At 38.5% G+C, this 25,365-nt stretch overlaps 1 protein-coding gene across 4 annotated transcripts in view; it reads right to left on the bottom strand.

Annotated features, from left to right (window-relative positions):
• Nucleotides 1-24,488, bottom strand: part of LOC115232902 (carbonic anhydrase-related protein 10) — a 142,040-nt gene extending 117,552 nt beyond the window's left edge. The window contains exons 1-2 of one of the 4 annotated variants that reach the window (XM_029803072.1): nt 24,274-24,488; nt 23,704-23,746 (exon numbers count right to left, since the gene is read on the bottom strand). In XM_029803072.1, coding sequence (XP_029658932.1) covers nt 23,704-23,746; nt 24,274-24,348 — 118 coding nt within the window. In that variant the 5' untranslated portion in view covers nt 24,349-24,488. Of the gene's footprint in view, nt 1-15,276; nt 16,692-23,703; nt 23,747-24,273 lie in introns of those variants that run through there. The other 3 variants (XM_029803069.1, XM_029803070.1, XM_029803071.1) reach the window with 3 other exon arrangements.
• Between the last annotated feature and the right edge of the window lie 877 nt (nt 24,489-25,365).

Here is a 25,365-nt window from a genome sequence, read left to right on the forward strand (position 1 = left end):
TAATTTTTCATATATTAAATTAGAGGATGAAATAAATAAAATACTAATGTGCGATGTCGTGGAAAAATAAGACATTCGAGAAAAAATAGTTATTCTTCAAAATTATCGAATACCTAAAAATATGTATATGAAATATTATCTATCATACAAAACGATATGAGATATTTAACTCGTCGCTTAAACAACATCAATAATCTGGAATGAAGGCATTTTTCAGGCGCGCGATATCATAGTAAAAATATTTTATAAATATTATTCATTATATTCCATCGCAGGTGACAAGCTTCTCGCCTGCTGTAAATCTCTATTCATTATACTTGCAATCGATAAAGCCCCTCGTGATGACGCGACGCAATGTGCAGCGCTTTTAGATCATATACGGAATTTAATCGCGCCACGTGATAATGTCATTCTCGCGAAAAGGTTGCATAGGTGTTATGTCAGCTCCTGGAATAATGTATCATTGTACTAGAAATTATTATACGCGCTTTTTTAGAACCGTATCTGAAAGTAATAAAAACTTATAAGCCTGCTTGAGTAACTAATATTAGTCGGAGCACTTGCTATCACTTAAAAAATGGAAATATCAAAAAATTAAGCGTATTAAGATTTAGATTGATTGTTGAACGTCAAATTTTTTTTTAAAATAATAAACAATATTTTTTTTTTAATATCCGCTGTCGATAGTGTTCTCTTATAATTATCTGCCAATTTTTTAAATGATTGACCCAAGTCTTGTTAGGAAAATTTTTATAGAAAAGTTCAAAGGTTAATAAGGTTGTTTTAAAGTACATCGCTGAGAACACCTGTTTGATCACGATAATGATGTGTAATGTATTATGGATAATCCTTTGTCATTGTTAATATCCTTATCATAAAGCGCTCTTTAATTTGATACACTACAAAAGTGATATATTATTACTAATATCATTATTTTAATATACATTATTTATAATGTATTTTAACTGTAATTTTATTAGTAATTTATACGCGTTCACATATAATTATATTTATTATGTTTTGAAAATATATCAAGTGTCATATAAAAATATCAAAATAATACATAAACTCAATACTTGTATTATAATCTTTTCTCTCACCCTTATTTCTCTTTATTCCCATAAAAATATAACGAGTATCTTTCATAATAAGTATCCTTTATAATAAGTATCCTCAACCTTTCATACAATATAATTAACACGACACTTTCCATCAATTATAAAAAAATGTTTCTATCTCTCGTTCAATTGTTCTTTCTGTCATCACTTTGTTGAGAGAAAGAGATGAGTGCGATAAAAAGTTTGCAAGTAATGGTTCACCATTAGAGCATAATTAACCAATATAATTGTTGCGCAATCAGCAGAAACTTATATCGTATTCCTTCCTGGCTATCGATTTACGCTCATTATTTCGAGTCTCGTGTACATAATTCGTGGTCGACATTAACGGACAGCCCCAGACTACCTCTTGCAACGCCTGTACCACCTCACCTCGCCTACGTTTTGCCCCCCCCCCCCTGTCCCTCCCCGCCCCATCAAAATGTTTCTATCTCTCGTTCAATTGTTCTTTCTGTCATCACTTTGTTGAGAGAAAGAGATGAGTGCGATAAAAAGTTTGCAAGTAATGGTTCACCATTAGAGCATAATTAACCAATATAATTGTTGCGCAATCAGCAGAAACTTATATCGTATTCCTTCCTGGCTATCGATTTACGCTCATTATTTCGAGTCTCGTGTACATAATTCGTGGTCGACATTAACGGACAGCCCCAGACTACCTCTTGCAACGCCTGTACCACCTCACCTCGCCTACGTTTTGCCCCCCCCCCCCTGTCCCTGCCCGCGCTATCCATCCCCATTTACCCCGTCGTAATTATATCTCGCCTCTCACGAAGCCCGACCGAGACTTTGTCGAGGATCCATAAATTTCTGAGAAGAATTCATGGCATCCTGCAGCAACGAATTCCCGAAATTTTCTCGCCAAAAATATTTCAGAAATTCGTCCTGTGTGTACGTTCGCTATCTCCTATCCTTCTACTTTACGACACCTAGTTACTTTTTACTCGTTCGTCTTTCTTTTTGAACCTCGCTACCAGTTTTTCGCAAAAAAATATAAACACCAAGATATTATGAAAGAAAAGTATCCACAAGAATCTCTTGGCGTAAATAAAAGGTCTACGTCTTGTTGTCAAAATGCGTCACAAGCATTTATTAATTTTTATCGCTCGCGCGTTTGCAAACCACCATATATTTGCCTACGTTTCGTGATGCACTAGAGAATATCTAAAATAATATTATGGTAATTTTCTTTTTCTTAACAAAATTAATAAATATTTGCAAATACAATTTTTCGCAACATTCGCTAGAATTCAACGCTAGTCGGACAACGCAATCCATTTCCATTTCATTGAAACGCCACTGATCGGAATCTCGCCCTTAACATTTGCGAACTTGCCTGATTCTTGTGCACCGGAGAGTCTTCAATCATTGCACTCGCTCCCGTCCAACGGTATCAAGTAGAATTGCCCGACGCGCGAGTTTCCCTTCCCCGCCCTTTGACCCCCCCTTTCTCCTCTACCCCCGCAAAATAAAGTCCGGATAACTCGGGAGCGTGCACCGCCACGCCGTTCTCTTCCTCCCCTTCCCTCCCACCCCAATCCCCTCCCGCCCAGAGATTCCCGTTCTTTTTTTCTATTACGCCACATTTACCCGGGAAAATAATGCCCGTGCACATTTCACCCGCGTTATCTGCTCGCCAGGTTGCCCTCAGCTCTCTCCTCACCCCTGTCCCCGCTTTTTGCCGTGCATTGCTCGAGTGAGGAGAGGGGGTGGGGAGGGGTTGAAGGGGGCGACCGTTGCCCCGAAAGCCTGCCAGCTGACGCGTCCTACGCTGACATCGCTATCTGAATTGAAACGGACCCTCTTCTTAACGCGACACCGTCCTGTTTCGCCCCCTCGCAGACTCCCCTCTCGAAATCCGCATTTACCCCCGCCCTCGCTCTTCGCGAATATATCTCCACCGTTTGCCATTTATCTCGTGAGCCTTGTACAGAGCGCACCCATGATGACAAACGGACATGCATATACAGACGCGAGCGGAAAAAAATATACACTGTGATGGAAAAAGTCGCGCTCTTTCTTTTTCAAGCATGATTTCTTCGATCAGTCGATATTTACTTATTGTTAGCAGCAATAGTAGTTGATCAAAGTACGTCATACACACGTGCAACATGTACGATATGTCTTTCAACATCTTCGCGATTCTGCGATGCGGCTAAGAATTATTCGCTCGATTTTTCCCAAATAAGATTTTGTGCGGAATCCCTCTTAGGAAAGGATAATTAGAAGAAAACATGATGCCCGGCGATCTCAAATTCGTATTTTAACGAGCGCTCGAAGCTGTTTAATGCGGATATCGAATAAGTCTTGTTTTAGTCTCGGAGTCGATCGTTAAAGATAAAATATTCAAAGGTGATTCGGCGGTAGAGATTAATGCTCCTCGCGCGGAAATATTCTTAGAACAATATGAACCTTAATGGTCGCATACTTATAAAAATTGTTCCAGAATAATCTTACCCGGATATGATATCAATCTTAATGCTAATATGCTATTTCGCAAATTATGCGTCAAAGAGAGTTACAGATCTACTTTATTTTAACAAAAATCCAATGCGAGACTATAGTTTGTCGCAACTTTTTAATTCTACGATATTAAAACTTTTGCCTCAATTTTTCATAGACTCCGCGTGGAATCAACTGGAACAGTCAAATCTTCTTATCTGATTCTTTACACTACTGAATCTTATTTCGCCGAAGTTCCTTAAGATTTTTAATAATAAATGTTCATTTAGAATTCTCGTAAAAATTTCGATAAAGAAAGATTGATATTACATTTATCGGCAGAATCTGCTAAAAAACGATAATCTTATATCAGCGTAAAACAAAAAGGCATAAAAATAGAATAAAATCCAAATCGGGGAAAGTTATTCGCAATCGATATATAAATTGACACGTAACCCATTAAATTTCCCCTTACATCACGTGCGCTGTGTCCTTTTCGGTGAAACGCTCGCAATTTATCTCAGTGAAAATGCGTAAAGCTTCTTCCCAAACAACAAACGCTATCCTTGTTTAGCTCGTCTATGAGATATCATAAACAAACCTGAGGAAGTTGTTGCCTTATAGTATGCAATGTATCTTCGAATAACATACAGACGAGCTTTATCACACTCGACCCTAAGTCTTGATTTTCTGGAGGTCATAGATTTATTAAGTACACGCCAAATTGGCGGTAACATCACATTTTCGGTAGCTCTAATGTATTATAGCACAGCTCAACAAAAAAGATACAAAAAGAAAGTAATTTCCGAGAATTTTTGTTACGCTGGATACGATTCCGGACGGAATTGTTATCGAAATTGCATCACATCAATCACATCACAATTTTGAGTAATTTGTGGTTAAAGTTGCATGAAATGTCAAATGCCATTTTAATATATTTTATTGTATTATAACTGCCACTCTAATCGCAAATTTCTCAAAATTGTAACATGATAATACAATTTGATCCATATCGTATGCAACGTAAAAAAAAAACTATGGAAAATTATCATCTTTCTTTTGTTCGAACAAGAATTATTTTTTATTAAACTATGTAATTACTATAATACACTGTAATCATATATAATATATATATTAAAACATAAATAAAATAAAATTAACTTCAAAATAGTAACATCTCAAAAATCTCGCAAAATTTCAAAGAATATCGCATAAGAATATATATAATATATTTAACCAAAGATTAAATTGAATGTCATTAGTACAAAAGCAAAAAGTTGAGCAAGACTTATTTTAAGATAGGGACAATGTCCAATGTCAAGACTTTAAGAAAACAAATGCGAGAGGAGCTCTGTAGAAGATGCAATGCCAGGGAGGGTTGACGAAGGGTCGAGAAAAGTGCAAAATTGGCAACTTGATGGAACTCGATGACGTCAGCGCCGGTTCGTTCCGATATGGAGGTAATGGGGCAAAATAAAATCCTCGGGAAAGGTTGGACGTTGTTAGCCGGCGGGGAGGGGAAGGAAGGGGAAAGAGGCGAGCGGATGGATGCATCAAGCTCCACAATGGCGGTCACCGCGAAGACGATAGCCGATATTCATGAATCATCCGATCGCAATACCCGCGGGATCGCGTTTATTTAACACCCAAGTTTTCCCGATGTGATTCACCGTGACTCACGAATGCATTTTCAATATATTGTTTTTTTTTTTTTTTAATAAAAAACTTACTTCTTTATTCTCTAAATATATTTTCACGTAAAAAGAAGAAATATTATTATTGGCGACTATAAAGTTTAATCTTATGTTTAACCAATATGCAGTATAAAATTTTTTAAACGAAACTAGATCTTGGATTAGAGTTAAGAAATCTCGCGACGTGAAATGGAAGTAAGTTTCGTAGGTAGCCCCTGTGTTAGCAGTTTACAACTTCTCGCCCGTTTATGCTTCTAGTCGAGGCAGCCGGAAAAAAAGATAAACATAAAAAAAAAACGTTCCTTACGTATGATTAAGACAAACATAGCCTCTGTTACAATCCGAGAAAAGCGTATTGTCTGCGAGGTCGCTCGTTGGAATTTATGCGCCAAAAATCCGCCCTCGCAGCCGACTAACAATAATGCGCGGGGATGCCATTTTCCGTCAGTCGGGTAACAATAATCAACGGAGGGTTACGCCGGGAAAAGGCTGTTGAAAGGCATAGTTGGAAGGGAGACGGACGAGCGAGAACAAACGTCGCAAATTGAAACAAATGAGGACTTATATGCATCACGGCACATTCCGCAGTTTTACTGCCGGCTCATTTCATCTCCGGCCAGTGTGCTTTTATTTCAGTTACGACGTTATTATGCTCTTTCGCCGTTATTGTCACTGTTTCTCGAAACGCCCTGTTTCGCAGCGTAAGGAAGCGGACACATCAGGGTCGATAGAATGCGCACCGAAGGAGCGTGTCCAGGCGAGGCTGACCAGTTTCGTCCGTTACTACTGGCGGCTCTCTCTAATAAAAGTTTAACGTGATCTACACGCGCCGGCGCGCAAAGTAACTTTAAACAAACTTTTATCTGAATTCTCTGGGTTAATTTTTGATATCTTTTATTCAACAAACTAAAACTTTTTCATCTGCCAATGTCGAATATTAATTATCCGGGTATAGAAGAATTTGGTTTATATATTCCTATATTTCTACATTTACACGTAAATTAAATTTATTCATGTTCTCTTATCGCTTATTTCAGTGAAGATTAAATTTGTACAATACTACATTATGTCGAATCGATTATTATTGAATAATGAGGAACGTTATTCATTGTTTAAAATATTATTTTCAGCAATCTCGTAATATCATGAAAATCCGAAAACCATGAATATCTATCTGGAATCGCAGCTTTTCTTGGTTTCCTGGTGAATGGAGGAAAATCGGATTAAAGGATAAATCGTAAATCGGGTGACGTAAGATTAGCGATGATATTGGTAACAACAAGAGACGCGAAGGCTCTACGATAAAATGTCGAGAGTTACATTATCGGCTCTTCTAGACAGTGAAAGAATTATTTCGATAATACCAACACGAACGCGCGCACGATCGAACGCGCGGTAAAACTTTTCGTGCCTGTGAAGAATGATTTGGAATTTCAATTGTCGAAACTAAATTTACGTGTAATTTTCGCGTAATAGGTCTTCGACATTTATTGCCCAAAGTTTCAAGTGATCGCCATCGATCCCCCGGAAATGTTTTTACACACGCAACCAGTTCCCATCGCGATTAATCGATTTAAAGTACACGAGTTGCCTCGTGTACAAAATGCTAGGGACGTCCGTTACGTCGATTTAAACGTTTATAAGAGAAAGATAGAGAACGCCATTCCGAAACGAAGCAAACATAAAATTCGTCTGAGGACTTGCACGCTATATACACGGTGACGCGCTCCACATCGCCGCAATCTTTCAGTCACAGCGACTTGATTAATTTTGTCCCAGTTGGAAAAAAGCCACTTTAACCGTCCCCTTGTCTCCTCTATAAAATTTCCGTTTGCGGAGACACGACCCTTTCGAAATGACCGATTCAATTGATATCGGGTTACCGATTCCGACGGGCGGTCCATCGTTCCTCCTGGTCGATCCTAGCAAACAAGGAAAGTCGGATTCCGAGGTATCACATTCTCGACCGAATCGTAACTTGGCTGAGAGTAGTAGATAGGTGTACTATTGGGTCGGCGACGCCAGTGGGGTTACTCGGCGAATGGGACCGCCGAGCGAGAGATCGCAGCCGAGGCATGGCGGGAATAAAAGTAAGTAACGGGATAGATAGAGAGAACATTTCGAACCACTATCGCAGATGTAAACTTGCTATCGGCGTCGGATAGATATAGACGGCGCACGCCAACGTAATTCCGTACGATATATACGAGAAGAGGATGTAAACCTCCCCGTCATTGTTTCGCGAACTTTTCGGCGGGAAAAGTTGGCCGACGTCGCGATATAGCGCGACAATATCTTGTAATAGTTACATGTATTCCGGCGGCGCGTCGGCTTCTTTTCGCGCACATCTCGAATTTTGGCTCGTCGTATTGTATCTCGAAACGACTTTTACGGTTGAAATGCAAGAATTATTCATTCGGCAGAGGCAGAGAATGCGCATCGCCGCGAAGAGCACGAGGATCGAAACTTATTTTCTTCTCCTTTTCGTTTATTTCATAATATATACTCCCCGTTGCATAGAGAAACTCCACCGAAATATAATTTTAAGACTTTTCTCACATATATTAAAGAAATGTATATATTTTTACTTTACAAGAAAAGTAAGTTGCGTGAAAATTCAGATAAAAATAAAGATATCTAATCGTTTATCCTTAACATTTGATTATCCAATGACGCGTATATGATGCAACAGAAAAATTTCACCTTCCACTTTAAAACGAATTTTACTCGCGACATACAATTTTCTCTGCGTCTCGTCGAGTATCCGCGAGCTTTGCGAAATACAGTACAGGTTTCAAACATCTCCGGAAAGTAGTTTCTAGCCATAACAGAAATTAATTCAGTTTCGACTACACTCCTACGTATCCTACGTATTCGGTTATATATACGTATGTCCCGCTGATTTCTAACAAGCATGACTCTTTTGCGAGGAGACGGGGCACGTACGCCGCGGAGTTTGTCAAAGTAATTCGAGCTTTCTTCGACACGCGATTCCAGTCACGTACGACCAAGTTCTCGTCTTTACCTCCTTGGATCCTTATTATCCTATATCCGCAGCCATAATCCCCGTCCTTCCGGGATGACCTCGGCCGAGCCGTGAAATCGTAATAACATTCGGATTTAACGTCCTAATCATCTCACGACGACCTGGAGCGACAAGGATCCCGAATACGTACGAGCAATTTTTCATTGGCCACTTTTCTCCTTCTCTCTCTCTCTCTCTCTTTTTCTCTTTCTCTCTTTCTTTTTTTTAAACCGCAGACTCCGGAATAAAAAAACGCATTTTTTTCACCGCCTTATTAACTTTCACATTTACTTTTACAACTATTTTCAGTTGCCAGTAAATGAAAATATCTGTGTCTCACTTTGAATATAACGCGAGATATTTTATTTATTCCAACAGCAAGGAAACTCCGAGATGCAAATTATTTTCCGACGTTTCTGTTGATAATATTTACAACGGAGTATTATTAAACTTGTAAAATGATTTTCACCGACATGTCGACTGAATTACTTTCGGATGCAAAGTAATATCGCGGTTTTTTTCATTCGATATTAACGTGACGTCGAAAATTAAAGAAAAAAGAAAATTATGCTATTCTTGCGTTTAGCGAAATGCACGAAATAAACAATAAACGCGCAACGCGGACACGGTGTTTCGCAATAAACGCCAATTTACAACGACGAAATATTTTCCACGTTATTTGAAAATATTACGCGAAATTATTCATCTTGCTAAACAGCTACCGTGTTTCGTGCGCTTTCATTGCCAAGGCTATAACCGACCATCGTGATTTAAATATCGTGCGTCATGGAATGATTTACGTACAAAATGCGTCCCACAAATCTAAAGCTTTCACTTTAATAACACAGAATTAAATTTATAAGTATTCATAGCGTTTACCACATTACGTATGGCGCGTAAAATCGGGGTTTGTAATTAAATCGTAAAAATACGCAATATGCTGCGTGTATTTAGATCCGTCTATCAATCCGATTAAAAAACATATTTTCCGTTTTTTGATTTCGTCGCGACGATGCGGCGACAGCATTATCGATCACATACCCGCCTATGTTTTATTCTTCGTAGAGGGGAAAAAAAATAGAAAAAAAAAGAAGAGCGACCGTGAAAATATAACCCGAGTAAATCTGGCAGTAAAGTAATTATTTCCTGACCTCTCACCCGTCCGTTCCTTGGATTATGCTTTGAATAAACCATGGCGACGTTCGAATATACGCACCATCGTCGACGCCGCGGTAGCCCGGAAACCCTCTCTCGTTTGCGGATAAAAAAAAAAAGAAGGGAGAGAAAAACAGCATTTACGCGGTACTCGCGTATTTTTCAATTTGCCATATATACGCCTTCCCTCGTCGCGGCTTAGCACGCTTTTTTCCAAAATCCCTTTCATTTTCGAGCGAGATCCCCAGCGCTGAAGCGGCCCGGATATGCTAACGAGAAAAAAAGAGACGCGCACAAAGAATGGACATACGAATCGCCGAAACGTTCCCGCGCGTTTCGCCTCCTAATTCAACCGCATCGCGCCGATAAATAATCCAATATACTACCACATTCGAGTAAGAAAAGGAGAAAAAATCCCGATTATCCAGCTTGCTACTTCAATCGCGCATTTTTATCGGCAAACTAGATAAAAAAAGAGAGAGAGAGAGGGAGAGAGATGCCGAAATTTATATCTTGATATAAATATATCTTTGATATATTATTGCTTTTCAATTCATGCTTTGCGATTAAAATAAGATCTTTCTTTCCAAATAAAAATCAGTGGTACTTCTTTTCACTTAAATTTTGATTAATCACAATTTTCACGAATCTCTATCAAAGGAGACTCGAGATTTCAAGACGAGAATTAGTACATCTCCTCGACACGCGTGTACCATGCATGTACACGAGTAAATATGCGAGTGCACTCGTGTATGCATCCTCTGTATCCGCAGGCGTCATCTTACCGCCGCATTTCTCGCAATACTCGTACATACGTAGCGGCGGGGATGCCTTTCGTGAATATCCGTGCTCATAGTATGTCATGCGGAAAGACGTCCGCGTTCTCGTCATCGTCGTCGTCTCGACGTCGTCGCGTCGTCGTCAAGGCCGATACAACGCGCGAGTGCACACACGTCGTCGGTGTCGTAATTAATCAACCCGTCTCGCTTCGCGACGTTTTTGTACGCTTAGGGAAAACGGAATAATAAGAGGACGAAAGAGAGAGAGAGAGAGAGAAACTCTCTCTCGTCTGAATTATCCGCGCGTCTCAATTTATCAGTCACCGTGTGTACATAATTTCTGTCGGTCGGGTGAACCTCATATTTTTCTCAAAACGCACGACCAACGCGCAATGCTGCTGATTTTATTTCGCGTTTCCGCGTAATTCCGCATACAATATTTTATCGTCGCTCTAGAGAATTTCCTGTGACGCGCAAAAATGCGTGAAAACGCCCAGAACACGGCGCGGGGCGCGCGTTGCATGCGTGCCACTAATTCGTTAATAAATGGGAATATGAGCTAAGGGCGTCACACACGCAGTTTATTCTCATGTGGCTCTCATGGCTTATCGTGCTACTGCCGCCCCGAGCTATTCATTTAATGATTAACTCGATGACTATGGCGTGACAGGTATTCCATGTCATTATCATTCTCATGTATTAATAATTAATCGGATGCAAATGCCACTCCCACATCTGTGTTTAGCTTGACGATTAATATTCTCGAGTGGGTATGGGAAATCACCAAAGCAAATATCATGCATAACATTTGTTTTTGTTTAATTTTATTTGCTTTAAAACGCGTAAAAGATCAACGAGGTTTGTCATAAAAGGATAAAATTATTTAATTTTAACTTTAACGAGCATTGAGTTGCTGCACTGATTTTTACTGTTGGCAATTTTCATATTCGAGTTTACCTAAAGTTATCAAATTAAACAAGATTCGATTTTTTTTTTTTTTTTTTTTTTTTTGGAAAACGTTACATATATCTCGCGAATCCGAATATTATATCTAATCAGGCACTTGAAAAAAGAGAGATTGTTCTTTTTGGATAATTTTATAATTTTTAATGACTTTACTTGTGTGTTTCCTTGAGCGGTCAACGATCCTTGGAGCCCTCGGAAGAGACGTGAACGAAGCGCTGTAATTGCAAGAGAGTAAAGTAACGGAGTATTCGCGGGGGAGATTCGGAAAGACAACCCCTGAAAAATAAAGGAATTATAATAACGATGCGTAGATCATTTAATGTAGGTACGTACACGTGTTGTACGGCGCGCTCTTTCAATGCTGTTTTCATTTCGTTTCATTTCTTTGTTTTTGTTTCTTTTCTTTTTCTTTCGTGTTTTTGTTTGTCGAGAAGATGTCGGTGGTGATACTTTTTTTGCAGAATGGACTATCGCAATGTCTCACAGTCCTTTACGCATTCTGTACATATTGTCTGTGTAACGTTTCTTAACAATATTCCTGTGCCGCGTGTGCGACCGCATTCCCATATCCCAACGGAAGCATTTTCACCTGAATGTACGCTCGTAATCCGCCAAGTGGAAAAAGGCCATCGTAAAATTCACAGGTAGAATTCTCGCGCCGGGAGGGTCGCGACGAGCAGAGAATTCAAGTAAGTTTGCTCAAATTGCTCGTATCGTTTCCCGTCCCGCGTAATATCTATTATCGTTTTACTTTACATTTATACCGCGGTATAATTGAGTCTGCCTCATTAGATTTTATCCGTTAATTTATCCAATAAGGTTCTAATATTACGCGTTGCAGCTGATTTGACATTAACTTTCCAATAATTATATTGCCGTTATAATACAGCAGCAATTATTGATAGCCGATTTAAAGATCTCGATTCATTTCGGATCTCTCTAAATTCTCTTTAATCATTCATAAAGATTCAACTGATGCGTTTACGTGTAATTTTTTATAATGCTTATAAATATTGACTGTTTTATTCCAAGACAATAGTTCGAGATATTTATTTTGTCTTTATTATCGCCTGAATAAGTTGTCGATGATTTCGAACGAGTTGTTATTTCTGGCATAGCTCGAACTGTCAGCGCAACTCGAACTGTCAATCGTATCGACACGCTCGTGTCATCAAAGACATCACCTATACATAGCACGCTGCGTGATGCAGATGTTGTTGTCGCCGGTAATTTTAGTCACAGCCAAGGATTGTAGCACGCAAATACTTGAAATCGCGACGTTGACAGACGCCTTAATGATAAGTTTACACGAAACCGTCAGCGTGTGGTGCAAAATTCAAGCGGCAAAAATTACGCTAATCATTTTTTAATAAATGAGTCGTGATTATCATCATATCGCGTCACGATTCGCTTTATGCTACGCAACAACAACCCCTCATGTACATAAATCTGACTCATTTCTGCAGAACCTACATAGTTAGTATACTTTTATATTATGCAATGTATGCAAAGACGCGATTTACGCTTGTATATGGTATAATGGTGTTAAGAGCGTTCAATTTCCAGATACATCTTTAAAATCCTTTTAAAATGAGGGCCCGATCGTCATTGAACCGAGCATCGTCTTCGAACGATAGTCGATTTCGTGCGATAGCCAATACGAGGAGGAGGACTAGATTTCCGGTGACGACGGATATAACGTGCAAGCTCTGTGCTTTCTATCGTCTGGAATCACGCTCGCGCAGCCTGCTGACGATGATTGGTTCGAATCCAACAATATCCGACAGTTTCGTGCGGGATTCGAACGGGAATCAAATCGCGCGACTGAAATTTGGCCCCCGTTGTTCGTTTCTCACTTTCACTGTACATGGGGAACGAGGTGCAAACGTATATCACAAAAAGCGCGTTGAAAAAAATAGTATAATACAATATATAACCGTCTTAATTGAATTTTTGTTTTTATATGCTATATGCACGTCTGTTAAATATTTTTATCTTAAATTCTTTTAATTATGATATTTATTATTCCTGCCTTTTTCTTTAATTTCACACAACTATACTACTTTTCGATAATAAAAGTTTCCTATTTTTCCAGTATTTATCCAATTGCAATCAATTTTTCCTTTGATTGCTCTCAATATCGTATACATATAGCGAGTATGCATTTCCGTCATTAATCACGATGCTCGATGAATATAGTTATGCTTTTTTATTTCAAATATTTGTGATATCGCGCGTAACGTCATGATTAATTAATTACATGGATTTCAAACAATGGCGGAAGCGCAACGCGCGTGTCTTACACGTTAAACCAATCCACTAATACTTTTGTTACATATATCCAAAAAGCGCTTCTTCCCCTTTGTAAATATATGAAATTAACTTTTTCGCACAACAACATCCGCGCGCACACAAACCACAGTTAACACGCCCGTTGGGATTATATTAATTAATATGAACGCGGTCACACAAACAGAAACACCGCCAGACTGTTCAAACCAAAATCTTCTGAGTAGAAAAAATATCATGATAAAATATATACGATATCCCAAAGTCACCGAAACATCATCCATATTATATTTGTCCAGTAAATCGCAAAGATTTTTTATCGTGCAATTATTTTCAATATTAATTTAATTTGAATTTTTCAAATTAAAAGATTTCGTCGTTAAAGCTACGATATTTTATTAAAAATTTGCAAACTCGTGACTTCGAACGATTTAAAATATCGCCATTACAAGCGGACATTCTGCAGATACGCAGAAAACAAAAACAAGCCGCGAGTTTTTCCGCTCGGTAGAAAAATTCTAAACAAATGATAGAAAAAGAGAACAGGCAACTCGAATAAATATATATATATATATATATATATATATATATATATATATATATATATATATATATATGTATACGTGAGCGTGTAATTCGGAAACCGCTGAAAAAGAAAATTATTATATATATCCGCGGTCATATTTCAATTTATTCCTGCACAAAATAATACCATTCGCTCTGCCCTCTGCGTAATTTTTCGTCATGCCGATCATCCGCGTTTTTGCCACCGATACGTTGAAGCAGCGAAAATATCAGCGTTTTTTTTTCTCGCAGTTTGTACAACGAATGAGCTCCGTTAGCACGCGTTAACAACCTTAACCTGGCCCGGCTTTTTACCGCTTTTCTTCCCAACTCCTACCTTCTCTCTCTGTCGCTCTCATTCTTTTTGCATCCCTCTTTCATCCTTCGCGAAAATGTCCGTCTTTCTCCCTATCTCTCTCTTTCAGTCTATCGTATTAAACCCGCCCGTGTGCTATCCGTCTTTCTCCGTCATCCTCCGATTTCAGCACATAGATTACGACCATCGGCACGCGCGTATGGCGTATGGCTATAAAAACCGGCCATGTATAAAACGGTCGTGTTCCCGCGTGCTCGACGAGCGAGCATTTTCGTCAGCTCTCTTTCTCCCGCGTCGTTCTTTTTCTGCAAAGTCCATACGTGTCGCCCGTCAACGCCGCGCCGCGCCATGCGGAGAAAAGCACACCGGAGGACAAGAAACATAAAGAATGATGGGTCAGCCGTTACTTACGTTTCCGGAGCCGGGCGTAAAATTTACACGCGAAATTCGAGTTAGCTTAAAAACTCCACGTTCCTTGACAAATGATTTTCTCGAAGCCTCAAAGTTTAGTTGTGTATAAAAAACAAGCTTCTTTTTTAATCTACCGCAGATTATCTTGCAAACTTATAATTAATATTACACTTTATTGATCTTTATCTCATTTTCAATTAATCTTCACATTTATCCCTGATTTATCCCTGATTATTTGACTGAAAGTATGCCCAGAAAGCGCCCTTTTTCGTAATATTTTCTTATTCATTTAAGAAATAATGTAAATATGTTCAATAATCATCAATATCCCAAACAGTTATATAATAAATAAATCACAGAAATACTTCTAATAATTTTTCGATTAAAAATATGGAATTACGGAGAATCTTTGTCTTGCTATAAAATTTTTCTCCTCTTGCACGCGAGAAGGAAAACTACTTTTCCAAGCGAATACACTTCCGAAACTGAGCTAACGCTAACGTTGTCGCCGGCTTACCGTTGACGACAGCGATGATACCGAGGACGCACAGCAGCAACGATCTCGCGCACATCTTAGCTGCTTCCCCTCGGAGGAGATCTCCCTCGACGAAAGAAAAGCGTAAAGAAACAGGTGCGATCCTTACGTGCTTTTATCAAGCATCGTCCGATTAATGCGTTGGAATCGACCCCTCTTTTGATCAGCCACTCTGATCAATCAATTGATAACAAGTACCAAGACGTTCCTCGGGAATGCTACGTCCTTCATCATTGAATCTGAATGGCACCGAAAATATCTCGAGTCGGCATCGAGATGAGATCGATTCACCCTTCTTCCTTCTCCTCCGATGACGACGTCTCAATTAATAGATATCCGGAATCATAAAGAACTGTCAGATGGAAAAGCGAGTTACGACTGCGAAATAGCTGATCGTTAATTAGAGCCGATCGCATTAATCGGCTCTTAACCACTGCAACCCGAAAGTGGCTTGATCGAAATTCTATCTCGTCTGTCTAACTTGCCTCTCCTAATAACCCCGAGGCTCGAGCTTCCGAGCTTTCTCCTTCTCGTTCTTCGCCTTTGATACTCCCTTTAACGTCTCTCGACTCTTCTCTCTTCTTCCTTCTCTTTCACTTCTCTGTTCCTTTTCCGGCTGCTGGCTGTTGCTGTTTCGCCTTCGGCTTCTTTCCTCTAGCCTTGGGAGATAGTATTCTCCCCCGCCGTGAATCCTCGATCTACTTGCTTGTTCTCGATGACGTCAGCTCGCCGAAAGCGACCTCGCGATTCCTCAATACGAGATCCGCTTGACGTAACTTAGTGAAGTAAGTTGAAGTGCCTCCTAGCGCAACCAGACGTTCCTTCTATTCATCGAATAAGTCAAACTTTTATCTTTTGATCAAAGCGTTGGTTTAATGCGAAAGGGATGCGAGGCTTCAACTTAATTGTCTCTCTCTCTCTCTCTCTTTTTACTTTTTCTCAAAAAGTCACGACTTTTGTCTGGAGTTTAATGAAATAATCCCTTTACACCCCCGTAAAGTAACTTTTTAGAGAACCGTTGACTATATATCTTGTGCTTTGACGCAAATCAATCGCGCGAGTTGGCGGAAAGGAAACATCAGCCAAAATATCACGATTCGTCGGAACTTTTCGCCGTGAAAAATTTCAGAACTTGCGAATAATGGCACGCTCGCCGCCAGGTGAGCGAGGATCAAACCTTGCGTGTCAACGCGTAACAACCGCGCGACGCTTCCGGCCACGGCGAGCTCGCGGCGCTTACTGAGCTTGCCGAAAAGCTCCTCGAGGAGCGTCCGCGAGATGAGAGCACGTTTCTCATCCCTACCCCCGAACGTGCGATTACGTTGCGCGCCGCGCGCGCTTATTGGCCGAGCATGCGCCCGAAAGCTCGTCGAGTAACGTGCGTGCACCCCTTTCCGCTCGGCGGACGAGAGAGGGTTCTCTACGTGGGGGAGCGAAGGGGGGCCACCGAAAGCACCGCAATGCTTTTGGAGTACCGACTGCCGAGTAGTGTTGAAGCGCTGTTGAAACCGCCGGTAGTGGGGCGACAACGCGGTTAGAAAGAGACTGAAGGGGGATGGAGACGCGCGCGGCGCAGAAAGGACACACCGGGTACATCGCGCGCGCGTTTCGCGCCACTAGCCGCCCTCGCATACGCGTCGAGCTTGCGGCAAAAGTTATGACCTCAAAGGGGTCGTTAACGAGCGCCTGCCAAATTAGTATAACGGCGCGTTCTCCGGTCTATCCACTCCATCCACCTCCCCCCCTCCGCTCCTTCCAAGCCCCCTTAACCCTCCTTCCACCCATGACTACTGTCCTTTCTATCTATCTGCGCGCAACTATTTTTTAACCAGACTCGAAACGCAAGTACTATCCATCATCTGTCTATCGACTAATTCAAGGCAAATCGTACGCACATTGTCTATCGATTCATTATACGGCTCGTTCACTTTATGATTGATTACTATGAGTGTGGTTGCAAATTGGTATCGTGAGATACGACGCGTTGCTCTTTTATTGAAGGTTTTTGTAGAAAAAGTTACTCTAATTTGAAAAAGAAACCTTTCCGGAACACACATATACATACACACATTTTTATATAAACTTTTTTCACTCTTTTAATATATAGGAATATATCCTGAAAATATTAGCGAAAGTTTTACACAATTATTCTATACATTCTAATATATATTTGATTGTAATTTATAAAGAATATATCTAAACTTTGGTATATGTGAAAAGAATTAAAATGTATAATTTATAATTTAAAAAATTTATAATTTAAATTGAATATATCAATAGAATGAGAAAAATGCAAACATACCACATATTTTATAAAACACTTTAGCGACAATTATATAGTTTGTCTCAGTCGGCTTTTAGTAATGTTATGCAATTATGTTCAGCTATTTAGACATTGTCAGTTAGACATTATTTTATGCAAGACATAAGTCAAAAAAACATTATCCCAAGCGTAGATTTATTTTGTAATCTTTATTCTTTAGAGTGATGAGTATAAATATAATGACATTACTTTTATATATATATATATATGTATATATCGTAGATTATATAAAGATTATACAGAATGCCTCACATTTTCCAAGACTAAAATAAAATGAAAAAAATAAATGATCCAACTCATTTGCTTGTGAGCTATTATCTTTATTATTAACACCGCATTGTGTGTATGTATATGTGCGCAGAGTAGATAAATAAAAATTAGACATCGCCAAATATATTCAGAACTTAATGCATGAGAGAGAGGGAGAGAGAGAGAGAGAGACTTAAATTCTCTTTGTGTTAATTATCGCGCCGCACTCGTTGCTCTCTAAATTACTTTCCATTACGCGAAACTTGGTAAAAGAGGAAGAGTAGCAAAAGTAAGAGAGAAACAAGTAAAAGTAAAAGCGCTCGTGGACTACGCGGCGGGCAGGACAATCGAGCGAGACGACGAGGACCATCAGCCACCGCTGGATTTCGTGAGAGACAACTTCGGAAATGCCGACGACATTGCCGGCGCGCTAGTAGTGCAGTCAATATATAATGCGCGACATGCTCGTGCATTTCAAATTACCGCATCGTACTACTGGCGACGGACTACGTACGGGCGTCGCTTCTCGATACTGCCGATCGCCCGCCAGCAGCAATGGTGTGACACTATGAATCGAGAGCAATCTCTCTCCGCATCGTACATTGCCTTCGAATAATTATCATCGCGAATTTAGAGACAATACATTATTTCAACATAACAGATTTACGATTCAAGGACCTTCGATGGCGAAGTTCTCTTTGTGATTTTAAATGTTGATAAAGTACATATATGTATGTGTCGTATATAAAGTTCTATAATCTTTTCCCATGAAATTTATATATTTATTTATGACACATTATTTTATTTATTTATTTATTAATTTACTTTTTTATAAATGTAAATTTCAATTCTAACGTATTATTCACACAACATTCTCTTATTAATTTGCAATTTTATATTAAAGCATAATTAGTACAAAGATCTTTACGGTAATTCTCTAATTAATTCACATAATGGTAGAACTTAGAATGGAACGAGAGAGCCATGTCTCTAGAGACATAAATAATTATTCAATAACTGTGTGCAGTAACGCAGTAATAAACGCATGTATTGCCAGACATACATTGCCTGATTCGCGTGTTATACAATGGGTGGCATTATGAATTGAAATGTTAATCTTCCATGCAGAATATTATGCTAAATAACATTTGATAATTGAATTTATTGATTTATATATTAATTATAAATTAATAAATCAAGTTTCAAATAGAACTATTCAAGTTAATCTCTAATCTAACATTTTTCAGGATCTTTTAATTAAATAATGTGTGTAGTACAAGCACAAAATAGTATAAAAGTCAAATTTTTTAGCATATTAACTAACATTTTTTTCTGTTTATATGCTACTATTCCTCTATATAATATAAAATTCTTTGTGCAACTATGTGTAATTAGACAATGCATTAGACGGAGCAAAGAACAAAGTCCGTTAACGAAAAAGCATCTCTTGGCTTCTAAAGGAAGGGAATGTTTACAAAGCCACGTACGTGGAATCGTAAGAATTGGCGTCCACACGAATGGAAGAATTTCAACTTCAAAGAAAAAGTATTAAGTTTGTGATCCTCTTGATGCTGCCTGCCTGACTCGCGACACAAAGCAAACGATGAGGATAACAGAAACATATTCTTCGCGATGTCATTAGCCCCGTTCGACGTGTGGCTCGCGATAAATAGTAAATGCTTGACGAGAAAAAAAAAAACAAAATGGATAATTACGGGATACTTTTCAGGTACGAATAATCTTAACTATATCCGTCGTCTCTTCGCGCTCCTAATTCGCGTTTCAAAGAACCCGACATTTTTCCGGATGATGGTTTTAACAGACTGCGGCGATAATCGAACGGAACGCTCGGAACGAAGATGAATTCCGTACAAAAAGATTTTCGCGTCTACCATCGTCTCGCGCTTTGATCGGCGTACCGTCAAAGCGACGTTTCACTGTCTCATTTCGATTCTGTTTTACTCCGCCCGCATATCGATATCCCTCGTTTTTTTCCGGCTTTTTGCGTTTCTTCGATCCTTTAGCACACGCGCGCCCTTCTCCCCCTTCTCCTTTCATCCCCCGGGACCAATTCTCAGTCTAGCGTGGAATATAGTAGAAGATGAAAGAAAGGATCTAGTCATTAACTGTCTCTCTCTCTCTCTCTTTTTCTCTCGTCGCGCGCCGATAAAGGGAAATTCGCGCGTAAAAGAAAGTACAACCGCATTTTTTATATAATTCCGTAAGAAATGTGACGGGGTGCCAAAGGAAACGAGGAGCAATAAAAAAGTGTCAATAGCAGAGAATAAAATTGCGATCGGTGGTTTACGCTTGGCGAGTGCAGATAAATTTCCTCTTTTTTTTTTTTTTTTTTTTTTTTTATCACAGCCGCGCGCACAAATCGCTTCTACGTATTTCTCGCGTTTATTTAATAATAAATTATCTCTACATTACTTTCCGCGTTTAATCGACAGAATTAGCATTCTAGCATGTTTAATTATAAAGGAGCATCGCACTAAATACATTCGCGTACAACATCACGAATTTATTCTCACCGACGTCTTTTACGAGTTTTGACGATCAATTCACGCGGCCGATAATAATTAAGCCGTCTGTTGGCCAATTAATTTGTGTACAAAGAGAGAGAGAGAGAGAGAGAGAGAGAGAGAGAGAGAGAGAGATTCTTGTCTTTTACACCTAACATATCTACTCCGCGCGGAAATAATTGTGTGTACCGACAATCGCGGTATGTATTTATCGCAGCTTATCCGGCCACAATGTATATACGCTCGCGGATGATTATTGTGACAATTTCATTTCGCATTATACCGGCTTTCGCACTACTCTCCCCCCCCCCCCTCCCCACCTTCCCATCGACTAACCAATGATTCCATACTGTCCGAAAACCTGCATCCCCCTCCTCGCGTCCCCGTCCGGACACCGACACTACGTTCAATAAATTTCCCTCCGGGACATACGCCGTGTGTGTATCGAAATCCCGTTTAATCGAAATTTGAAATGTACGTTTAATCTATCCTCGGTTACCATCCCTCCCCAAAACGTCCCTTTCTATAGCAATCATCCCTGTCGCGCGCAAATGCGCTTACAAAAAAAAAAAAGAATGTCCCTCTGTAGCCGATATGGACTTGGAGCCTGCGACGGACGGATTCAAAAAGTCGAAGCACTCGAGGCTAAATTGCCGGTAACGTTTTCCCGCCGGAACCGTGCAATTTTCAAAGCGATTTCTGTATCCGGGCCGAAAGTTTAAACAATGCACTGGGAAAGCTATTAGTCTTTTGTACAATAAAATTTATTTATTTATACCAAACGAGTATCAATTTTTCATCAAGTTATTTTTTTGTCTAAAATCACAAAACCGATTAATTTTCATACAATTTTAATCAAACTTTTAAACAAAATATTATTGTTATTATTGTTATTATTATTATTATTATTATTATTATTATTATTGACCAGTTTATAATATATTCACTCGATAGAACGATGAAAAACGCGATTGATTCGTCCAAAAAACAAAGTGTTTTTCTTTACTTATCGCAATCATCGTGCAAACCGATGCCGGGGATGCATATATTTCAAATCTAGAACTGCAATAACATGGAGATTGTTATGAAAATAAATCCCACGCTGAATTCTTTCGGTTTCGCGGCGCACCGATCAGCGGTTTTCCGTAACGGACGTTTTACAGCGCAAATTCGAGCAAAAGCAAACGTGCGCCGATCAATTCAAGCCGGTCGATTATATTTTCCAAAAATGCAAACGATCCTATATAACGCTCCCTCTTTCCCCTTCCTCTCTCTCTCTCTCTCTCTCTCTCTCTCCTTTTCGCTCGCTCTCCCATCTTTTTTTTTCTTTCAGGCAAGAATTTTTCAATATTCGCTACACTTCCCCCGGCATGTCCCGCGTATCGATATTCCATTTCGTCGGGAATTGAGCGACCGAAGTACGGCCTGGTGACAGTGCGCGGGGAAACGACAAGGGGAGGGTGAAAAAAAAGCGAGCGTTCACCACGCCATCCGGCTGAAAGATGTGACGAGACCGTCGTTTACCTTTATCGTAGACCTTACTTTCGTCATCGTCATTATATCGGACTATCGTCCCGCCGCCCTGGATGCAACGCGACATCGTTTCTTGGGTGCTACATTTGCCGCCGCCAACAGAGTTTATCGGATCGAAACGCGTCGCGTCGCGTCGCGTCGACGATCGGGCCCGCGGCGAGAAATGCATAAACCACGACGCGTTTACGTAAGAGTTACGTTGCATATACAGCGTGAATATAATCAAACAAGCTTTCCAGCTGCAGTTTGGAGAGAGTAATTTTGCTTTTCACACTGAACATTTTCATATCAATCAATCGGCCATCGTTGCATAGCATTCGCCAAATTTTATTTATTTTTTTATGTAATCTACTTTTTTAATTAATACAGATTTAGCAATATATCAAATTGTCAAAACTATTCGATATAGAGAATGTGAAAAAAGGTAATGCAAAATTTTAGAAGTACAACGTATACAAAGCCCTTTAATTTGTTCTCTCTCTATGCAACTTGCTTTGTACTAAAACTCGATAAACGAAATTAATACACACGGTGTTTTCACCTGGTAGAGTTACCGCGCGAATTGATTTCATCTCCGATTTCAGCACATTTTCGTCGTGGCTTTTAATTTTGTTTTTTTTCCGCGCTAGAGCTCATCCTGTACCGCCGCCAGTAATCTTTTATCGCCCTATAACACGCTCGCGGCTGCATCATTTGCGCGGTTCTTTTTTCCATTCGTTTATTTTATTTGCGTGCAACAAGGATTTGCTTGCCTGTGCTAATAAATCACTGGCGTATCCCTCGGTTTGTCAGGACAAAACAAGCCTGGTCGCGCTGCGAGGTTTGGGATTTACAGGAAGGCTCGCGACCATCGTATAATATATTCCCAAAATTAATTTAAAAATTCTAATATGAAAATATCACAATAGTTATAAGTGGTCAAGTTCGATCAATAGTATCGCGTAAAAATTGCTTAGATCCGTAATTATGCACTTACCAAATTGTCGTTTGTATGTGTGTTGTTGATTCTTACAGATTAGATAATCAATCATTATTAATTTTAATTGATTTTATTTTGATTTCTCTTATATGAAAATAATATTCGTATACTACAGCAATCAACTGATAATAATTAAACTTTGTAATCAAGCTGATACCAGCTGATTGTTATAATATACATAGTACGAATATATAAGAAATAAAGTAAAAAAAATTCAACTGCGAAAAAATAAAATCAATATCGTCTGAACGAGAAAGTCGATAACAGATAATAAATTTATACAATATATGTTGATTATGAGACTTGAGAGCGCAAAGTTTAAGTGATAAACTTGAACAATTTTTGATAGCTTGTAATCCAGAAATTATTGTGACATTGATTTTCTTTTTATATTAGGACTTTTTATGGAAAATATTGGAATAAATTTTTAAAAGTTACAAATATTTATATCTAAAAATAATTTTAGACAGATTCTCTTTATCCCGTTTTTTTATTTTTATATAATAGTTTCGTGCAGTAATATAATAAATTCTCATATTTCTAAAGACAAAATTTATATTTGTAAATTGTAAAAAAAGAATTTTCAATAGCAACAATGTATTTTTTTATTTGTAATCAAAGTTTTAAGAAGATCTCTTATTGAGTCAATATCAAGGATAAAAAATTTTGCTTTAAAATTTCTATTTTATATGATTCCAATCTTTAATTTTTTTTATATATACATATATATATATATATAATTTTATATATAATTTTAATAAATACACGTCAGGATTACAATAAAAATATTCAATACTCACCGATACGATGCGCAGCAGCGGAGGTGTAATACATGATATTGACCTGTAAAATACAAATACATTCAAGTTATATAAAAATATGTATATGTGTGTAAACCTAAAATAATAAATATTTTAAAAAATAATTATTACGCGCATTGTAATTTTTTTTTTTTTAAGCGGAGAGATATTTAATAAAAAACTTAATAAAACAAATTATATATTTTCTAAAAAATTTTTTTAATTATAAATCTTTATAATATCTGATAAACAAACATCTAATTATTATATAAATTAAACAATAATAAATCTTAAATATATGCATGTTAGAATATTTCGTGTGTATATGTGTGTCCATATAAATATTTAATGTTGTACAATTTTTTTATTAAAAATTTTATCAAGTTTTCATCTCTGAAAAAATATGATCTAAAATATTTTATATACATTATATTACACACACAATAATATAAAATAGCACACTCTATTACATAGATAAACACCCTTACCGGTATTTTACCAGTAATGGATAAATAATTATCTATAATTATATAATATATAGATAATAATATTAATTAATTTATCGCTCACCTCACGGGTTGCTCCGCTATCGCCTGACGCCTCCCCGGGCCTCCTTCTCCTCCCTCGTTCCTTCGTAGCACACATTCGCGAAAACCGGCACTTTGTACGGCACTCCCGACATTCCCGACATTCCCGATATTAGTCACCTGCGATCCACACTTTATTACGTCGCGACGAAAGAATAACGTTACGAAAAATACAATTACTACCTGTCGAATCAAATCACGATCCACCCGACATCCACAACGTCTCACAAGCGACGAATTTTGAACGTTAGAGCAAACTCGAGAATCGCGCGGCTAATTTCACGCTTCGGCGATGCTACCGCCGCGACCTGTTGCTCCGGAACTGCATTTTCGTACACTTGCCGCATTTTATACAACAAATACGCTCTACGCTCACGTGTGTTTCGAGACAATTATTAATATATAAATGAATGAATATGCAAATTTTAATGAAAGATATATATCCGGAACGCGAATTATATCCGAAAAACTGGCCGAAAACCTGCTCGCGTGATAGATTTCGATTCTATAAATTTTGCGACGTATATGCATTTCAACGCACAAATTATTGCTCTGAATTTCTTACGAATTTATATCGCGTATTTAACAGATATTAAAATACTAAGTTAATTAACTGGATTACTTACTAATTAAACGCGTCGCAGCCCGCGTTCCGTAATCGATCCGTTCCGTACCCGTGGCCTTCCGATAATGACCGAGAAATGCTGCCAACTCACATCACTATAATACCGAGCGGTACTACGTGAATCAAATTGAGATCCGATAAACCGTTCAAAAATATACACTCTGTAATGTTTTAATAATGTGAAATAACTCTCTATAGAAACAAATAAATAATTCAAATATGAAATATGAATTTATAAGAATGAATAAAACAGAATATTTTTGACTGTTGCATCTATAAGGTGACTCATAAGTATGTTTTAAAACTTCGTGAACGTATTTTTGGATAAAAAATATGAACAAATTTTCTTATAAATATTAGAAAATGCTTCGTTATCGAAATAATGGACACAAATAGATATTGTATTTTACTATACGTAAGATGAATATCACTCATTTCTTCAAATAAAAA

Source organism: Formica exsecta, unplaced genomic scaffold, assembly GCF_003651465.1.
Source record: "Formica exsecta isolate Colony F162 unplaced genomic scaffold, ASM365146v1 scaffold1505, whole genome shotgun sequence".
Taxonomy (NCBI): Eukaryota; Metazoa; Arthropoda; class Insecta; order Hymenoptera; family Formicidae; genus Formica; species Formica exsecta.